Source organism: Motacilla alba, chromosome 2, assembly GCF_015832195.1.
Source record: "Motacilla alba alba isolate MOTALB_02 chromosome 2, Motacilla_alba_V1.0_pri, whole genome shotgun sequence".
Taxonomy (NCBI): Eukaryota; Metazoa; Chordata; class Aves; order Passeriformes; family Motacillidae; genus Motacilla; species Motacilla alba.
In genome coordinates, this window is record NC_052017.1 from 31,677,783 (window position 1) to 31,698,242 (window position 20,460).

General features: G+C 40.9%; 1 protein-coding gene across 1 annotated transcript; it reads left to right on the forward strand.

Annotated features, from left to right (window-relative positions):
- The first annotated feature begins 953 nt into the window (after positions 1-953).
- GPNMB (glycoprotein nmb) lies at positions 954-19,177 on the forward strand. Its single transcript, XM_038129692.1, has 11 exons — positions 954-1,143; positions 6,041-6,187; positions 6,893-7,036; positions 8,691-8,870; positions 9,988-10,146; positions 10,614-10,922; positions 12,107-12,229; positions 12,918-13,020; positions 13,930-14,135; positions 15,639-15,726; positions 16,491-19,177. The coding sequence occupies exons 1-11, from the start codon at positions 1,074-1,076 to the stop codon at positions 16,642-16,644; spliced, it is 1,683 nt and encodes a 560-aa protein (XP_037985620.1). The 5' UTR covers positions 954-1,073; the 3' UTR covers positions 16,645-19,177.
- The last annotated feature ends 1,283 nt before the right edge of the window (positions 19,178-20,460 follow it).

Here is a 20,460-nt window from a genome sequence, read left to right on the forward strand (position 1 = left end):
GACATTGCCTTGGAGTGATGGACTTCCACCTGCCCTGCCCAAAATAAAAATGATTTATTGTTACCCAGATCACTCGGTTTCTGGCTAGCTGCTGTCACACTTACGAGTGCTGTTCTTTGAGACCACTGAGACTACTACTCAATTCTCTCTTGAGGACTGTACCTGGCTCTATGCCTTGCTTGTTTTTCGCTGCAAACAACAGCAAGAAACATCACAAGGCTGCCAGGGCTTCAGTGAAAAGCAGCTGCTGCACTGCCTGTAGAAGAACACCTGGGCTGGGCAAACCCATTGAACCTGAATTTGAACCACTAGGTGCAGTGTTTGCCAATCTATGCTGTTCCTCTTGAACCACTGGATATACCTCATTATTTGGCTGGGCAGCAAAGTCTATTTTTGTTAATTGCTACAATCCAGAAGTTTATACAATCAGTTGTCTGTGTGAGGATCATGGATAGTGAGTGGCCATCACCACCCAGGGGCTGTGATGGCACCTCTAGCCATGGTTAGATTGGATAGGCATGCACCCAATAAATGTTTAAACAATATTTTCCTTAACAATCAACTCGGATCAGGAGCCAAGTCAAGAGATGTGTTGGAATTGGCCATTTTCCATTTAGTTTCGGGTTGTTGCCCAGCACATAGGATGAGCCATGTGGTTAAGTAGTGATGGGTTCATCAAATGCAGTGAGCTGTTGCAGCAACGCTTGCAAATCAGGCTGGGGCAAGAATTAATTTGGATCCCTAATTTAAAAACAAATTAAGTACAAAAATTGATCACAGTGCAAAACTAGTATAAAAATGCCTGTGAGGTGAATGGTGTGGCTCCAAACAGGTCTCTCAGTAATCCCAGGGAACGCTGAAAGCAAAGGGAGTGAGTCATAAGCACATGAGCTGAAAGAAGCTGAAGACAAAATCATGCATCTCTGCTTAATTCCATCACATGATGAGTCCCGGGGCCCTTCATTTAATCGGAGAGCAGAGCGGCGGAGGAACTTCACTCTCACCTCCCGGTGGGGACCGCAGGAGTCTCCGTGCGCAGCTCCCCGGCAGGCGCTGCCCCGGCTCTGGGAACCATGGGCGCTGCTGGGCGCCCCCTCGCACTGCTGCTCCTGGCCGAGGCGCTGCTCTGCGCTGCCGCCACACGTGAGTGCTCCCCTCGCCCCGCACCCCTGCCTCGGAGCCTTTGCTCCATGCGCCGAGCCAGCGCAGGAAAAGCGGCTGCTCCCAGCACCTGGGGTGGCTGCTGGAGCCCTGCCCGCCCGGTAGGCGACAGCCGGTTCCACCGCAGGGTTGCCTGGCTCGGGGTAGAAGAGTAGAAGAGCTGCCCGAGCTGGAGAAGTGTGCTGAGAGCTGCTCAGTAATCTGTTCCCTGCGCTCCACAGGTACACGGAGCTGACTGGAGCTAAAGCTTGGCTCTTGGCAGCAAATTCTTAGCAATACTTCCCCAGTCCAAGCGTGGCTAAAACGGCAGATGCAGAATGGACTTCGCGCAGTTGGCTTGGCTCAGCTGCGGCTGGGAGAGGCCAGGTCAGAAACAGTGCTCCCCCCTGGGACACTTGGACCTGTGGATCCCAAACCTCAAGGAGCCCGGCCAAGGAATTAGATCTGCAAGCCACAGTGGGCAGGGAGTGGGCTGATCTGCTTCTTTCCGGGCTCCCAGTTTGACTTAAGTCTTGGGATGACTCCCTGAACTCAGGGCTGGGAATGTAGAAATGGGATTTTAAGCTCAAATCCCAGAATGCACAGTATGGAAATTGAAAACCTTAAAAGCTGAAGTCCACCTGAGCATTCATCTAGCCTTGTACCTGCTTCCAATGGAGAATAGTACTGGATGTATAACTGCGCAGGTCAGGACTCTTTCCCAGCTTTTGATGATTTATAGCATTTACAGAATTGCCTCTGTCAGTTGCAGAGTCATTGTATTTAACAGTTTTTACTAGACTTTTTCCATCTGCTCATGCATTTTGGGTTTTCATTGCAACACGTGTAAATTTTTGGGACACACTATGTCCTGCCAGCAAAAAATTTCACACCTTAATTGTACCTTATGTGAAAAAGTACCTTTCATGTGCTTAGAACCTGTAACCTGCTGGTTTCATTTGATTCCTCTTAACTTTTGTACCTTCAGCTTCTTCCTCCATGCTGTTCATGGTTCTGTTTTTATATTCTCCCCTGTCACCTCTTCCCCACGCTTCAAGACACAGTCTATATAGCTGTTCCTCATATGGAAACAATTCTATCCCTTTGTAGCATCCTCTCTCTGTATTTTTTTCAGTTTTTTTATAGTGATTGAGCTGCAAAGAACAGAGCATACAGTACTCAAGACATGGCATTATAAAATGCTGTAATGCTGTTCCCATCTTTGTTCTCTATCTAGCCTTTTCCTAGGTTTTCAGCTACCAATGAGTACCGCATTCAAAACTGTAAAGCTGCAAGATTCCATTTCTGAGTTTAGAGCTAGTTTAGAGCCCCTCATTTTCAATGTAATGTTACATTTAACTCTGTTGAATTTCGTACCATTTTACTCTCGAGTCATCTATTTTCATACAGTACTCCCCTCTATTACTTTAAAGCACAATCCTCAGCAGATTGAAGAACTTTGCTGTTTACCTGTTTTCCAGATTATGAACATTTAAAATTATTTTAATAATGGAGAAAACTGGGCACTTATTCATAACTTTTTTTTTTTAATATCCTAACCAATCATTTACTCATGTGAAATCAATCCTTCGTTCTTATCCCACGGTAACTTAATTGCTTTATGTTCCTTTAGCAAGGGACCTCATCAAGTGCTGTCTGGAACTCAAGCAGACTGTAACAAGCAGGTCAGCCTTGTTCCCATGCTCTCTGTCTCCCTTGCAAAACTCGGAATATGTTTGTGAGCAATGCACTCCTTTTATGGCAAATCATATTAATGCACTGTACCTACTTGCTCTGTTCTTCACTGCTGTTCCTACCAGCTTCTCCAACTTGAGCCCCAAAGGGTTTTTTTAATCCTCTAAATCTTCCCTGGAAGTGTTTTTAAAAACTGTCATCACATTTGCCAATTTTTGTTTCTCAGTCACTGAAGCAGTGTTAAGCAAGATGTTACATGCTATGGTTAATAGCTCATTTATTTCACTCTTGAATAACTTTCATACTTGGGCCATCCTATCTAGACAACTTTGTCATTTTGTTGATTTGTTCTATAATTGGGTTTTATGTGCCAACACTTCATTTTGAGAGATATTCTCTGTCATTGTAAAAAAAAAAATCTATCACAGAAACTCCCTATGTCCTTCCTTTGTGAATGAAAATATAAACCAATTGACCTATTTGACTTTTGTGCTACTCCTTTACCTTCCCACAATGCTCTTTTTGCATCTACATCATCTTTTGGCCCTATACATCCTGGCAAGCTTTCCAACTTAGTTTATATTTGGTGAAAAAAAAATTTTTGTAGTTTTTGTTTTTTCAAGTTGTTCCTCAAATTCTTTTTGTCCTGCTTTATCATGTTTTTATACATAACTTTAGAAAGTTTATGTTACAGTCTGGTGCCATTCCATCAGCCTTTTTACTTCTAATACACTTTATCCTCTTTAGCTGGGTCATCTTTCTATTTCTGCTGTCCTAACACTGGCTCTCATTCTCTCTTTCATGGCTAATACACTTTCACAGGAAATACTGAACTTGTCTCTGCTACGTTTTTCACCAAAATGAAAGCCAGAATGAGAAAGAAGAAAGTCAATCGAAGTATAAGATCTCTTCCTCTATGATCACCTCACCAAAACTATTACAGGAATCTGTTCCTTGGAGCATAACATTACTCTGCCTATTTTGAACTGAATTGCTCTAATTTTGGTTATGACCAACATCTGTTCTTGAGTGGTTTTCATTGTTAAAAAAGAAATACATTAAAGCTTTTTGTTCCTTTAAATTTACCAACTGAAAATCTTCAGTTCCATGTGTTAGAGAAACCAGTGCAGAAGTCTTTCCTCATCTGAAAAACCATCTTTGTCTTGTCCTGAAGCTTGTGAAACCTTTTATATTTGACTTAAACAAAGGACATCAGAGAGGCAAAGAGACACCTAAGCAGCTTGTGATTTAGAAGCTCTAACAACAGCTATTACTGGACTAGAAAATTAATTCTGAATTCAAGGACTGTTAATGAAAACACAGAATTAAAAGTATTTATGAAATTAAAAGTGCTCCAGATGTTTTTGATAAATTGAACATTTGGGAAAAAACAATGATTGAAAAGTTTTGATCTGACAAAATCAAAACATTTTTATTCATGAAATAATTTTTACAGAAAATCATGGAGAATAGGAAAAATAAATTACAAAAATTATGTAGCCATTTAACTTTTGAATGAGACATTAATTTAATGATACTCAAAGTGTTACTGAATTTGCTAAGCCTTTGTGAAGTACTTTTATAGTTGCTAATTTGTTTTTTTTCCTGAGCAAAGTTTCTGAACAGCAACATTACCAAATTCTCCTTCTGACCAAGACTCAAAACAATACAGCATGTGATACAGGTCATTAAGTAAATACCAGTCATAATGTTATGCTTGCTCACATCAAAAAATATTAAATCTGCAGGAAAGACTTGATTCAAGTGATTTAAGTGAGACTGCAGGGAGTTCCTGGAGGGCAAAAGTCTGTGGGAGATTGTGTCTCTGAGTGCAAAATCTGTTATTTTCCTCAAACTGTTCAGTCCTCAAGAGTGGGGAGAGAGCTACCACTCTGAGCTCAGAGTGGAGATGGGACTGGCCAAGGGATGCTCTTCCTACCCAGCAGAAATCTCACTGGGCAATAAAACACCAAGAGAAAGCAGCTCCTGCCTCCTCTTTTGAGCTGATTCTCTGATTCTCTCTTGCAGTAAAATTAGGAGCCACCCACCTGTGAAGACTGTACTTAAACTGGCTACACCTGCTCTGTGTCTTTTCCAAAGCTTGGAGAAATTCCAATACAACCAGTTAGGTTACAGCATACAGGGCAATTCTTGCCCTTCTTACAGGTCTCTGCATTTTCTTTGAAGTCATCCAGAACTTTGTTGCACTTGGGTATAAATCTAAGTAGCATTCTGCATCAGCTGTACCTTTACAATAAAGCCATGGAAAGCAGAAATCCTAACTCCCTTAACGTTGTGACAGAATGGCACACCCAGCAGTTACCTTACCTGATTAACATGGCAGAGCCTCCAGGTTTTCATGGACCTATGCCCATGAGCCCTCTTATTAACATATTTTTATGGCATCCTACAGTGGCCAACATGTTCCTACAGGTTACTTGGATATTTACGTTGCTTTCCACTATGCGTCCTTTGTGACAGAAAGAGGGATCCTAGAAGCCTGGGAAAAGTTTGAGCCCATCATTTGTAGTAATATGAGAAGAAAGAGGTTATTGAAGTTATTTAATATCGGAGCCATTTCTAAATAAAAGGCATGAAGTTAATATGTTATTGTTGTTATATTATAAACACATTGAATTTACTATTCAGCTCTAAATTTCCTTTTCTGGAAATACCAGCTTCTGTTATAATTGGTTCCACCCCTCCCACCCAAACCACCAGCCAGCTCACCAAAGGAGCTGCACTGGGTCAGAACTGATTCCTGGCACAACTTCCACTAGAGCACAACTCAGACACAGAATGAATTTATCCTGTTAGCCTTTTACTTGTGGATTTATTACCAGGCAAAGCAGTCAGAAATCAAGCAACCTCTGTGCAGAGAGCCTGACTGTTGCAGGGTTATGCAAACTCTCGCAAACCATTGCTCTGATACAGTCAAAATATCGTAAACATTTTTATTCTTTGTCTGGGAAGTTTGCAATACTGCAAGTAGAAAAAAATGTCAGTCTGACAATGGTGGATTTGTCTTTATGTTGATTATAGTTGATGTAAGTGTTTATAGCTGCAGTGATAAAATTCCATAATTTTCTACTGGTGGAAAGTTTTCTACCAGTACATGATTAAACTTCAGCACAAGAGTAATGTTTTTATACAGCAGTAGGGAAAATTGCATTACGTTAACACTGATGTTTGATTTTCTCTCTAGGGTTTCAAGATGTGTTGAACCACGGAAGTACTTCTGTCACATCCTACAAGAAGCTACAAGGCTGGTCTAGTGATCAAAATAAATGGAATGAAAAACTTTATCCTTTCTGGGAAGAAGGAGATCCCAGATGGAAGGACTGCTGGAAAGGTGATAGCAAGTACACATTTCAAAGACGCTTGAAAAACTGACCTCAAAATCCACCACAGTGCAGAGTGCAGGTGCATCTTCACAGGGGCAATACCTGCTGCTGCACAGAATGGCGAGTTAGAGAGCATTGGGTTTGATACCATTCCCAGTGGGTTGTCTGAGGAAGCAGAACAGTGAGTTATTTCATAAAATGCTTTCCCATTATGACTTATCTCAGACATTAATACTTACCAAGAAGTACTGATGGTCAGGGCTCCAGCACAATCCATTACATGAACATGCCCTGGAGGACAGGCAGCTTCAACTGCTACCTCAGTTGGGCACATGGGCTTCAGACTGACAGCTTCAGCAAAGACCATGTCTATTGTTATCTGGTCTGAGCTGAGGACCAATGACTATCCCTGGGGAGAAACAGAAAAATTTTCTCCTTTGAAATACATTGACCCCCATGGACAGAAAACAATATTGTTAACTTTAGGAAGAAAAATAATGGCAGATCAGTAAGGGATCTGGGGGGATACTCTGAGTCCCTCTGATTGCTTGAAGCTGGGGGTTTGGTAAGAGCACAAGTGACTTAGCAGCATGAAAGCCCTTAGAAACAGAGTAACCAAGAAAGCATTTCTACTGTAAATGATGCTACAGTTGATGGCAGCTTCTGCTGCAATGCACCTTTCACTGCAGCGAAGACCAATTTTCTTTTTTCAGGCGGAAGGGTGACAGCCAAACTGGACAGTGACAGCCCAGCACTGGTAGGATCCAACGTCAGCTTTGTTGTGACTCTCCAGTTTCCCAAGTGCCAGACAGAAGATAACGATGGTAACATAGTATACAGGAGAAACTGTACCCAAGGTAGGTACTGGCAATTTCCCTGCACCGCGCTCACATCTCTTGTGAGCTGGGTTTCCCAGATGAGGAAGAAATGATGCATCTGACTCCCTGTTCTTAGAAGGCTAATTTATTATTTTATGATACTTTATTATATTAAAGAATACTAAACTAAGCTGTACTAAAGAATACAGAAAGGATACTTAGGCTAGAAAGAATAATAATGAAAACTCGTGACTCCTTCCAGAGCCTTGACACAGCTTGGCCGTGATTGGTCATTAAGTCAAAACCATTCACATGAAACCAATGAAACAAACACCAGTTGGATAAACAATCTCCAAACACATTCCAAAGCAGCAAAACACAGGAGAAGCAAATGAGATAATATTGTTTTCCTTTTTCTCTGAGGCTTCTCAGCTTCCCAGAAGAAGAATCCTGGGCAAGGGAATTTTTCCAGAAAATATTACAGTGACACACATCTGCCTGGTGCTGCTGTGAGTGTGTCACTGAGCTCTAAAAGCATCACAGGCGCACCCAATGAACAGTAGCCGTGCTGGATTTAACTGATAACTGATAACACTTACCTGTGCATGCCCAGCCTGTGCCACAGCAGTTTTTTCCTAAGAAGATCACAGTGGTATTTTTAGTGCTCTGCCCCACTCCATGTACACTGACCAGGTAATTTGAGACTGAGCATTGTTATAAATTTGCCTTCTCAAAGCAGTCACATAATCTGACTTCCCAACAATTATAAAATTGAGGGGTTTTTAAAATTATGAATTGTAGAATTCAGTTACCATATCTGCACAAAAGAGTAAATATCACACTTCCACATTTTAGGAATTCAAAAAATGAACAAATAAATATCTAAAATTCAAGCAATATGTTCCTCAGAAAATCCCCCTTTTTCATCTTATTTACTACTACATGGAGAAAAAAGCCTATCATAATTCCAGTGTTTTATGCTGCTGGATCTAGAACAACACACGCTATTGTACCTTTCATCCACTGAATGCCTAAATGTTCAACAAATTTTTTTACTGATCAAAGTAATTTTCATTTCAAGGCATATCAGCAAGTTTTTTGTCAGCCTAAGTTGCAGTTAACTATCTAATATTTTGTTAGCAGCTTATATCCATACTCTACTTAATATCTGCCATGCTGTTTTGAGGAGGAAACTTCCTATTTACTATTCAGAAAATGACAGAAATTCATGTCTAAGTTATTTCAAAGTGCCATAGAAAACTTATCTGACAAAACAAACAAAGTCACTTCCTTTCAGTTCTTTCACAGCCACTCTTTGTACTTAAAATTTTAGATTCTGCCTGCCAAGTATTTAGGTAGCTTCGTTATTCTCAGCAAAACAGTAGTGTCCTGTGTAGTCAACAGCAAGTTTTTGGTTAAGCACTTCTATATTGTGTCTGGCCCATGAGACAGTAAAGTTTTTTTTTTTAAACTTCCTAGTAAAAAAGCACCAAGACAGAACCATTTTGTGTTTACATTAAAAACCAAGCAAAGCAGAACTTCAAGAAAAAAGAATTAACGTCAGTCTAAAAATAGCCCACTTCACCTGTTGTTTAAATGCAGCCACTACTATAACCTGCTGTGCTTGCCTCCTGTTTTCTGATTCTCTGCACACTTCTCAGTTGACCAGAACATGTCCTACTTCTATCCTTAGATCCTCCAGCTTCCATGGATCAGCAAGTCTATGTCTACAACTGGACTGAATGGACTGACAGCTGTGGCTGGGAAAACTGCACAAGCAACCACAGCCATAATGTATTCCCAGATGGACGTTCTTTCCCTCATCACCCGGGCTGGAGGAGAAGGAACTTTGTCTATGTGTTTCACACTTTTGGTTAGTACTGCAACACATGCTTTGGTTGGGGTGATGCTGCAAACCTTATACTCCCTTTGTGCACAACACATTTGTCAAGTATGTATTACTAAAAGCACTTTAAAAATTATTCCACACTCTTGAGTGGAAATACTGAATTAATTCCCCACTTTTCCAGAGAGGCTATCAGTTGTTTGGTTTAGAAATCGTGGATTACCAGAATATTCTCTTTAAACCTGCATTCACAATACTACCACTGAAGAAAATTAATTTCCTTTCAGTACTACTCAAGATCTTTTTCTAGGAAAACAGAGAGTCTGAGCAGGTCAGTCAGACGATTTATTGACAGCTCACTGCCATTTAAGACTTTCAGATTTTGAAAAGAACACAGTGCTGTGTATCACCAGTTTAACAGTGCAGCACTTCTTGTCTCTAGGGAAGTGAGAACTGCCACTGGCTGTTCTGCTGCTCTGGTCACAGATGCTGATTTTCAATGTTTCCTGCTCCTGAGTATGTAATGGTTGGGCTATTCCTGCCATTGGTTATGTACTAAATCTTAGTGCCTTCAGTTTGCCTGGCTAAGTTGGTATTATTGTCAGTATCAGTATGAGTAATAATAATAATAATAATAATAATAATAATAATAATAATAATAATAATCCAAGTTTTATGCAGAGGTGATACTATTTACCTACCTCAGTCAGCTGTTAAAAAGACAAATAATCGAATATATAAAAATGGTTCTAGAGTATGAAGTAAGAGGTATTGTATCTTCTGGCTATGCTGAAAGCAAACACAAGATCACTTAAAATGCCTCACACCATCCACTACATAATCCTTAATGATTTAATGTAATGTAACTGCTTTTAAAGATGTAGATGTAGATCTCTGGCAATTTTTTCTTGGATTAGTGAAACTGGGGACATCTTTTTGACAACTCTGAAAAACCGGAATTTATATGAGCAAACACACTGTAAAAGTATCCAGTCCTTCAAAATCACCTGTCAGATTATTGGAAAACATTTTTAAAGTGTTAATTTTGATTTTGACAATCTAAGATTCTCAGAGACTTTGCCCCTCATAAACCAACTCGTGGCGAGGCTGAGGGGGAAAAAGTTAAGTTCACATTCTGTTTCAGGTCAGTATTACCAAACAACGGGACGATCTTCAGCGAAGTTTTCAGTCAACACAGCCAATATCACTCTTGGCGAACACGGGATGGCAGTGTCCATTTACAGGAGAGGGCACTCAGGATTCGTTCCAGTTGCAAGAACAAAAACCACCTACACTGTGACAGGTGAGAGTGCTGGAATCAGCTGTGGAGACACGCTGGGGGTATTTGTTGCTTAGCTGTTTAAAAAATTCAGCACAAGCATCATCTGGCATGAAAAGAAGATATTAGCCTGAGAAAGGTTTTTAGCATGAAAGTGGAATCTCTGGTAAATTGCCTTGAGTAGCTCAAGTAACCTTTTTGTCTAGCTCAGTGGTGACCCCTCCACTTTGTAATGGAGAACGATTTACGAGAGATAATGCAATCTTCCACAGATGTCTGTGAGTCCTCATTTGTTCCCATATTTTTCTGGCTGTTTCCTACTGACATTCACTCCTCAGGTCATAAATCAAATTAAAGTACACACCTGTGTTAAAGATACCATGCTTGCCTCTCACATTCTGGCTGTTGCTCTTCAGGGGCTTTGGAACTGTTTATTGTTTGCAGCCAGGTATCTCTGCTTTATTTATTTACCTCTTTTTTCCTCCCTCCAGACAAAATTCCAATAATTGTGAGTATGTTCCAAAAACATGACCGCAACATCTCAGACTCCATTTTCATCAAAGACTCACCAATTACATTTGACGTGAAGATCCATGATCCCAGCTACTATCTGAATAATTCTGCCATCTCCTACAAGTGGAACTTTGGAGATGGAAGTGGCTTATTTGTAGCCAGTGGTTCCAGTACATCTCACACCTACACTCTGCAAGGAAACTTCACTCTGAATTTAACTGTCCAAGCCATTATACCTGTACCTTGCAGGCCAGTAACACCCACTGCACCACCGCCCACCTCAGCAGGTAAGCATTTACCAAACAGCACTGGCATTAGGAGCTATGCTAAAACTCTATATTCTGATGTTTTAAGTTAATATCTTTAGTAGTTTTACTGTCATCATGAAAGAGTTGTGAGTCTCTGGAAACCCTCTATAAAATTGGCTTAGAGACAGAATCAATAAGCATTAACTCTTCTAGGATTCTGTGGTAGGGATCACTTAAACATTTAACTCCTTATGCATCCAGTTCTACCACCACACTTCTCACACAGCACACAAAGGTCCTCAGGTGAACATAAATGTAAGTTTGTGTTATCTCTGCCACACTTGGTCAGGAGATTCTAGCCTTGTCTACTCAGGGTCATCTTCTGAGGTAAGATGTAAATTTCAAGTGAGAAAAAGGAATTTCAGAACACTCTTGTAGCAAGCTCCTTTCTGGATTGCATTAACTTCCATCCAAAATTAAATGAGACTGGATTGAACTAGAAAAACCTAGTCATATTCAAAAATATGGGATTTCCACATGGCATTAACCCAGAACAGCTTTTCCACTTTAAATTTATTGACTAACATATTTCAGAATAACTTTTATTATGTTCAGCATTGGTTTATCATCTCAGAGGGTTTTAAGAAGGCCTGCAGTTTCAGCCATAATACTACTACTGTGAAACTGTAAATGTGGCTATATTTTTCAAATTTCATATTTTTAATATGTGCTCTTACCAAAATATGGAGTGAGAATGAAAAATGAGAGGAAATATATAATTTTCACCACTTCCCCTCTTCATTTTTCCACTCGCTGTAATGTAGAGCAGTGGGAAAACACCAGCTTATAAAAAAGCATTTTGAATGTTTTATTGGCCTTTGGATTTCTTATATAATTGATTTGGGGATTTCAAAGAAGTATTTAATTGTATTACACCTTGTAGTCTCCCTTTTATTTCACAGAGATGGGTGACTAGCCAGGTGGCTTTTGGAGTGAGGCTCCCCAGGCCACTCTAGGGTTCTAAAGCCGGGCACATGCGTTTTCTTTAGGGATCACAGCCATGAGCTCGTTACACAGATACATACATGACTGCACAGCCACAAACCAAAGCCACTGACAGCCTATGGAATAAAGGCAGTTGGAACATGCGGCTGTGTTCAGAACATCCCTAAGCAGAGCTTGTTCTAAAGTTGTTGCATCTCTGTTTCTTTTGCCTTGAACAGCTACAACTGGACCATCTTCTGATTCTGACTCTTCTCCCACTGTTGAGTCAGTGGAGGACAATCCTGATGGAGGCTGCCATATTTACAGAAATGGCTTCTATGGAACCAGTATTGATGTTGTAGGTAAGGATGTGTGCCAACACCTGAACAGAGGAATGATGTTAACAATGAACAACAATGCATGGTAGAAATAATGCTTATTTAGACATATTTTTATCAATTACACGAGATCCACAAAAAGATCCTTCTCATGGACATAGCTGAGAGTTTCAAGGATTAATGTACAGACATCCAACTGGCTGACTTTGGTTTCTGCCTGCACTCTGCCAGGGGCTAGTTGCAGAGGTTGTGACCCCTTGATTTCAGACACATGAGGCTGCACCTTGGTCTGGATCCCTGCTGATGGCTGACCCCACGTGCTGGTGGGGATGTGCATTGTGTCACTCCTTTCTCTGTCACCAGCTTCTGAACATGCCACAGCAGGAGCACATGGGCAGGGGGGAGGTTTACATAAGGTTCAACTGGCCCTTGAATGCAGAGAAATCTTATGTAGTGGGAAGTGATTTAGCAAAATAAGGAAGTAAATAACTATAATGAGGGATAAAAAGGCAGACCAGAAAGGACCAGCCTCACAGGGAAAGCACTGAAAAATTTCTCAGCTTTCAAAGCCCTCAAGAGGAGTGCTAATGGAGGGAGGAGGTTATGAAAAACCAGACCTGAACTGAGCATCAGCCAAACACTTGAGGTTCAGCACACATAAACTTCAAAGCTTGTCATGTGTCCTACAGTTGATATGTGTTTCCTCTCCCAGAGGGAATCCTCGAGGTAAATATTATTCAGATGACAAGCATCCAGATGACAGAAAGTCAAGCTGAAAACTCACTGGTTGACTTTGTTGTTACCTGCCAAGGGAGGTAAGTGTGTGAATGAAGCTGTCAATCTTCCCTGCTTAAAACTAATTAGGTGCTGGCATGCTGCATGCACTTAGATGCAGATGTACGGACAAAATTTGGGAACTGCAGTGTTTCTATTTCTTGACGGGAACATAAGATAATGCAAGTCTCATTTTTAAATTATGCCAACAGAGGCTACTGCCAGGGACTTTGGATTCAGAGCAAACATCCAGTCTCAGTAAAAATAAGGAACTGATTGTGGGAGGAAAACAATTTACAGTCTCCTGGCCAAGACAAGATTTCAGCACTTACAGTAAAGTGGGAAGCAATTTACTTAAATTGTAAGGAAATCCTTTCTTTTTGGCCATGAGTTTTTGACACTTGGAGTAAATGGGTGAGTCCAAGCAACTTCTTGGATGCAAAAACATTGGACTAATATTCCTGGGTCTTAGAAGGTTAGAGTTGAGAGGACTAAGAAGTACAAGAAACACCGTGGTAATACAACTGGAATAAAATTAACCTCTCTTAAGGGAGTATTTTCTTTTCCAGTACATGATACTACTTAAAAGAATCTGCATTCCTTTCTTAAAGATGTGTATTAAGTGTATTAAAGGTCATGGACTTAATAAGTTGATTTGATGCAGGTAATCCTGTGATGAGCATAAAATGTTAAATGATAAGCAAAACATGCAGATAATTATACAGATTGGACGCATGCATTCTATACAAAATCCACGTGTACATATATAAATGTATAGGTAGGCAAAAAATACATATAGTATTAATAAAACATGCTTAAATCACTACACTGCCACCGATTTCAACAGGCACCAGCATAAAACTGGTGCACCAGTGCAATGTGTCTATGAACTGGGCTAACTGGGCTGGCAGGACTCCACAGATGCAATGTGCTCTCTCTTCCCATGCCAGTCTCCCCACAGATGTCTGCACAGTAGTTTCTGACCCCACGTGCCAGGTGTCCAAGAGCATGGTATGTGACCCCATCGTTGTCACGGATGAATGTTTACTCACCATCAGGAGAGCTTTTGAGGAACCTGGGACATACTGTATAAACATCACCCTGGGTGATGACACAAGCCAAGCCCTTGCCAGTGCCCTGATCTCTGTAAATGGAGGTGAGTCCACAAAGAGCAGACGTGGGTCGTTGGTGAAAAGCTTCTCCCTGTGGTCATTTCCCTGCAGAGGGAGAGAACACAGGAATACATAGTGGGGTTCTTGTTATGCCTGGAAGCCTCAGCTGAGACTGCACCAGCTTGTCTAAGAGTCCATGCAAAGATAAAATGATGATTATTTCCCTGGGGGAATATTTGCTGTTAGACCTTGGTTTGACTTCTGTTTACAATCCAATGAGTACAGTAATTACACAAACTATTCAGTATCCCAGAATACGAACAGTTCTTAAGCCATAATGTAATTTTCCACAGAAAAATGTTGGGCAGAAAAGCAGGTGGGGAACATGCCAGCCAGTCCACTCCACACATAGAGAAATAGCAGAAACAGAGGGGATTTCAGCTCACTTGAGACAGAATCAAAGTCTGCAGCACAGTTGGCTGCCCTGGGCCCTCTTTACTGCTCATGGGCCTCGACACGGTTTCTATTTCTACATGAGGATAAGATGAATTATGTTTTGGAATGATCTGTGTTACATCCAGCGACTACAGAGTCTGTCCAGGGTTTCCAAACCATTTCCAAACTGTTTCCAAAGAAGAGCTTCACCTTTGGTTGGATAAGTATCACTGTGTCTAGCTTATAGCTATCAAAGAAGACTTTGACAGAACCAGCTATTAAACTCAGCCTCAGTCAGAAGTCTAAAAGATAGTGCTGCCTCTCTGCTCCCACTTCATTGCCCTCCTGACTTCCTACTTCAATGTCCTAGTGACTCTTCTGAACTCTCTAATTACTATCAGCCAAACAACTGACCCTTTGCAGTCATTTTCCATAGCATTTTTGATGGTTTGATTTAATCTAGGTGTAAGTTTATCTGTACTGAAATCAGTTCATTATGAATAAGGCACAATGCCTGACCTCTAAGTGCATTCTGGTTCCTAAAGGTGAAACTAAGCATGCAGAAGGGTTTTTCTCAACTGTATTCACAGAGACTAGCTTTGGCCCAGTAAAGCTGGTCTGTCTAGGTTTCCTCCAGAGGGCAAAGCTGACTTGAACTTTGGGGCTTCTGCTTATACAAAGCAGAATTAAGATCTAAGAGAGGTTGCTGCTTTAAGTCACCTTCTGGATGAGCCCATCTAATTTTGTCAATGTTATCCTACAGTCAGTGTAAACATTTCTCCAGCAAAACAAATGGCAAGGATCAAATTAGCTTCACCTTGTGGGGTGCCAACAGGGCCTTTCATTCCTCTCCATGCTGGAAGGGAAGCCATGTGTCTGAGGAGCAGGGCTCATGTGAGAAAACTGGCAAAGCACAACTCACACTCTGGTGGAATTAAGAATTACATGGATAGGATGCGAAAGCATCACTGACCTCCAATGCTCAGCATATTAGAATTACTAACTGTGCTTCAATTCGTACAGCAATAAGTAAAAATGGCATTTTCTCTGGAAAGTCTATCTCACTGTAAAATAGAGGCTAACTTTCAATCAATCTACTTTCTGAACTATAGGAGCATCATCTGGAACAACAGAAGGTGTCTTTATCTTCCTTGGCTTGTTGGCAGTGTTTGCTACCATTGGGGCATTTGTCCTTTACAAGTAAGTCACTAGTTTCTGTGATTAAAAACCGTTCAAAGAACTGTCAAAATATTATTTAAATTAACAAACTGAACAATTTAAATTTGCTTTAGCTACATTTTTATTTCTTTACTATTCCAGCTCACAAATATTCTGGCAAATACTCAAGAAAATGAGATTACTGGTTTAGGCCACAAAACCATTGGAAAACATGCAGATGTTAAGGACTTTAAGAAAAAAAAATTACATTCTGTGCCCATAAGCACAAACAGTAATACCAGCAGGCCTGAGAACTTCATGTAAGCAGAAAGCAAACTCAAACTACATAATGTGATTTACATATGCAGGGAAACCAAACAAATTCTTCATTAAATAACTGATTAATAAATTCTTTGGGGAAAAGGTGCTGAGCATGCAGGCCAGTAGTTGACAGAAGCACATGTTGCTGCATTATTAGTTTGGAAGTTTCTCATGAGGCTTTGGAATTTTCTTTTTTGAGACTGCAGGAAGACTCCTGATTCAAGTGTGTGCTCGCCCTTCCCAGTGAGTGGTGAGAAACACACACTTCCAGGGAGCAGAAGTACTACAGTACTCCTTCTCCCTAACCAGGCCCCTGCCACCACTACTGACCTATGGCTGCCAGACATTAGATGCAATTGAACAGGGAAGGAGGAGAGAGAATGCATGATGAGCACATGATTAGTGCTGTTATGCACTGGTCACATGCTAAATGTGCACCCTCCTTTAAAAGTCTTTCAGCAACTAACTGTTCACATTCCTTGCAGGAGATACAAGCAATACAAGCCAATTGAGAGGAGTGCAGAACAAACAGAGAAGCAGGAGGGATTTACTGCTTACTTCAGCACTTTCAAAGCCATTTTCTTCCCTAATAGCACTGAGAGAAATCCTCTGCTGAAGAGTAAACCAGGCATTGTTTAAACCTTTAATGTAATACTGAGTATTAGATTAAGTACAGCACTTGTAACTGAACTGTACTTTAATGGGGCTTTCTTCTTGTTATAAAAAAACCCCAGGGAGTAAGGTGAAAGCACATGTAGACAAGATGGTAACTTTTGGGGCTTGGTGCAATTAGCAACATTAAAGTAGTCTTTTGTAGAAAAACAAGGTGATAGTTTTAAGCACTTGCTGTTCTTGCTTGTGATGTAGGATACACTCTTCTGAATTACTAATATCCCCCACCCCCCCATCTGGCTTTTCTTATTTCTAGGTTAACAACATGCAAAATTAATCACATTCATAATCTGGAAGGGGAGGCGGGGGGAGAGTTTAATTTAAAAAAAAAGAATACAAAAACCCCCACCAAACAACCAACTTGTAAACACTTAGTTTTTATTGCTGCTTCCTGCCTTAGCAGGATTCATGTCTTTGCTGTAAAGAGAGACATGGGGGGCAGGCACATGTTATGTCTGTGGAATGGAACGTGCCATGGCCTATTCCCAGGCATTGGCACTGAGCTGCTGCCACTTTTGCACTGTTCAGGAGGTCCTAGCACAGACTTGCCCCAGGCGAGCCAGCTCCCCACCAAGCAAACCCTAGATTCTGGGAACCACCAGAGGCACAGCCCCCACTGTGAGTTTGGCAGCAAACAAACCCTGTTTTTCAGGGTTCAATAGCATGGGTGCAGCTCATTAAATGCCAGCTGGCCTCAGGGCCAGAAAACAGGGCTGGACACACTTAGCTTCCCACTGGACTGGCTATCAGTGCACAAGTCTTGCTATAAACTAGAGCACAGACACCCAAGCAACAAGATGAGGCCCATTGGCTTGGCTTTCCCTGTTCAAACTTTGAGTCCCGTGTAAATTCTGAGTTGCAGCTGCTGATGCTGCCTTTGCCTCCTTTGCTTCCATTGGTCTTGAGACACTGGACTGGCACCACTGGTGCCAAGGGGGCAGATATTATCGATGTCCAATGAAGGGTCAGCAGAAGAAGGGATCTAGCAGGAAGGGGTAGCATTCAACTGCCTTTTCCTCCTCTTGTTTAATTTCTGTCTTTCCTGCTGTAAAGACACAAAATGATTTCTGCTTGCTCCTCCATCCCTCTGACCACTAAATCAAATAAATGAAAAGTCCAAGATAACTGAAACACTCTGCTCCAGTTTCTGCTTTTACATGACACACCTTAGAAAATGTAAACTTATGCAAAATCAATGTGCCTTCACTTGTTCACTCCAGCTGCAATTCTGTTAAAAGAACTCGTTCTGAAGCCTTCCACAAGTGATCTGCCTCACAGCCACACATGCTCATCACTCAGCATCATGGCATTTCACAGTGTGAGACCAGCACAAACTGCTGAAGGCTGGCTCACTAGATGATGAGCATCTTATTTGCAGAAAGGGAAGAGGTTGCTAAAAAGGTTCACGGAGATGAGCAAACAGACCAAAAATTCTTTATAGCTCATGTTTCGAAAAACTCCTTTGTTGTTAGCAAAGGTTATAGCCAAAATGGAGGCTGGGCAAATGACCTTACACAATCCATTTCTAAACACTGAATTCTTTGAAGATCTGCATTTCAATATCATTCACTTATTTAACATGTCTTGAAACATCTCTGATACATACTGTTTTCTGTTCCTGTGGCAATACATAATTATAAACATAATTATAAACAAAACATAATTATAAACTTCCCTAGTGTTTTAGCAGATCTTCAAAATGCTTATCATTTGTAATCTGAATCTGGTCTTCACTGCCCCTTCCCAGTGTGCACAGACAACTTTCAATGACTTAAGGATATTTTTTAAAAATGCAGATTCCAACATACCTATGAGATTAATTCTTTAGCTCTAAAATTCAACAGCCCCTTTTCTTCTTTTGTTTCCAGGTTCTCCCCTTTTTTAATTCTTTTGTGGCTATTTCAGTTATATTATTAAAAGCAGTGTATTTGCTGTTCCATCTTCCTCATACGTAACACCCTATTGTCTAAGAACTAGCATCTCAAATTATTTTCCGACTCAAACAGGAAACACATTTTCTGCAAAAATTACTGTTTAAGTGTTATGTCCTCTGTTATCAGTCAGGCAGGACTGTAATTTGTATTTGTTGCTCTAGCTTGAGGCAGGACAGGGGTTTAGTGGAAAGCTTGCGATGACCTGTAACGAAGCATGAAAACATAAAATCTGTCACACCTCAGGATCAGTGAAGATGCAGGCTACCACCTGGGCTACATGCAGAAAACATCTTGTTTCTGCAAAATGCTGCATCTTAGATGCTCAGAGACATCTTAAGCTTTTGCATAGAAAACAGCTTTCAGGCATTTGTTAAGAACTTTTTTGTACTTTAACCTGAGCACTAGGAATTTCTTGCACTATCTCCCTTTAAGTGCCATGCCAGAATACTACATTTTTATATTACCATTTTGCCTTTTCAGCTGTAACTTCTATTTCATACGTCTTTACTTTTATACAGTGGAATTTAACTGCTGCACTGACAAATAAACCATGTAATGATTTTAAAGAGTTCACTGTTTTGTCTCAGAACGACAAACTGCAAGATAAGCAACTTGATGAGTTGCCCAATTGTTGATCAAAAGAGTGTCTACCTCCATAAAACACGGGATCTGCCCTACCCTCAGCTCACACCTGCCTCTACCATGGCTTATCAAGCTGATTTTGCAGTCTCCCTTCAAGAGTACTCAGAGCAATGGCACCTTGCTGAGAAGCAAGGAGACTTTCTTAACACTCAGATGACACAATTTCAGAACAGATCAGGATACAAATGAGCTTCTTGTCCTTCAAAGGCAAGAACAGCTGACAAACAACAGATTTGTGAATGTCAGCAAATGTTACAAGACAGGTTTCAGGCATTCCCTTTGGAGAAATAACATCAAGAATGACATCAAAGATAAATGTACATTGTCTTCATAGAAAGAACATCCTTTCAAACATGTCTTCAAGAGAAATGGAAACATCAGTTGAGCAGCAAGTTTGTTAAGAACTACTTTAAAAATTGAGCTGTTATTTCAAACCACTTGTTTTGTTCTTCCCCCCCCCTTTTTTCTTGAATATTTTTTATAGCCCACAATTAAGGCTCATCAGATGTGGCATTTTTTTCTTACCAAAAGTATTTTTAAGCTGAAACCAAGGCTAAAAAACACCAGCCTCGGAAGGAATTGTAGGGGAATGGAACAAAACTTTGCAAGAGTCATCCAGCCACTTTGGCTTATTAGTACAAACAATCACTTCCAGCTTCATGCAGCATAGACAAATTTTCTTTAATGATAAAGCTTTTATGCCTACAGGTCATTATAATTCACATAGAATTCCATAATCCCAGATTTGTTAGGTTGGAAGGGACCTCTGGAGATCATCTAGTCCAGACCTCCAGCCAAGGCAGGGTGACCTACAGCAAATGACACAGGAGTGTGTCCAGGTGGGTTTGGAATGTCTCCAGAGAGGGTGACTCCACAACCTCCCTGCGCACCCTGTTCCAGTGCTCCACCACCCTCAATGTAAAGAAGTTCCTCCTCATGTTGAGGTGGAACTTCTTGGTTTTAGTTTATGGCCACTACTCTTTGCCCTGTTGCTGGGCACCACCAGAAGGAGTCTGGCACCATCCATAATTATGTCTTTTAAACCTTAGTATCATTATTTGACCATCACACTTGGCAAGAGTGGGAATTCTGAATAGCAATTCTCTTAGTGTCCAGTGTTTAAGGTCATAATTTCTCAACCCTTGACAACTTTCTCCATAGCAAACCAAGCATAACAAGACTACCAACCTGTGCCCATTAACACAAT

What these genes read in the sequence shown, in the direction of transcription:
- GPNMB (XM_038129692.1), top strand. Translation starts at nt 1,074, where the DNA reads ATGGGCGCTGCTGGGCGCCCCCTCGCACTGCTGCTCCTGGCCGAGGCG. An exon ending in AACCACCTACACTGTGACAG is followed by an intron (nt 10,147 to 10,613) that starts GTGAGAGTGCTG and finishes TCCTCCCTCCAG; the next exon opens with ACAAAATTCCAATAATTGTG. An exon ending in CCTGATCTCTGTAAATGGAG is followed by an intron (nt 14,136 to 15,638) that starts GTGAGTCCACAA and finishes TCTGAACTATAG; the next exon opens with GAGCATCATCTGGAACAACA.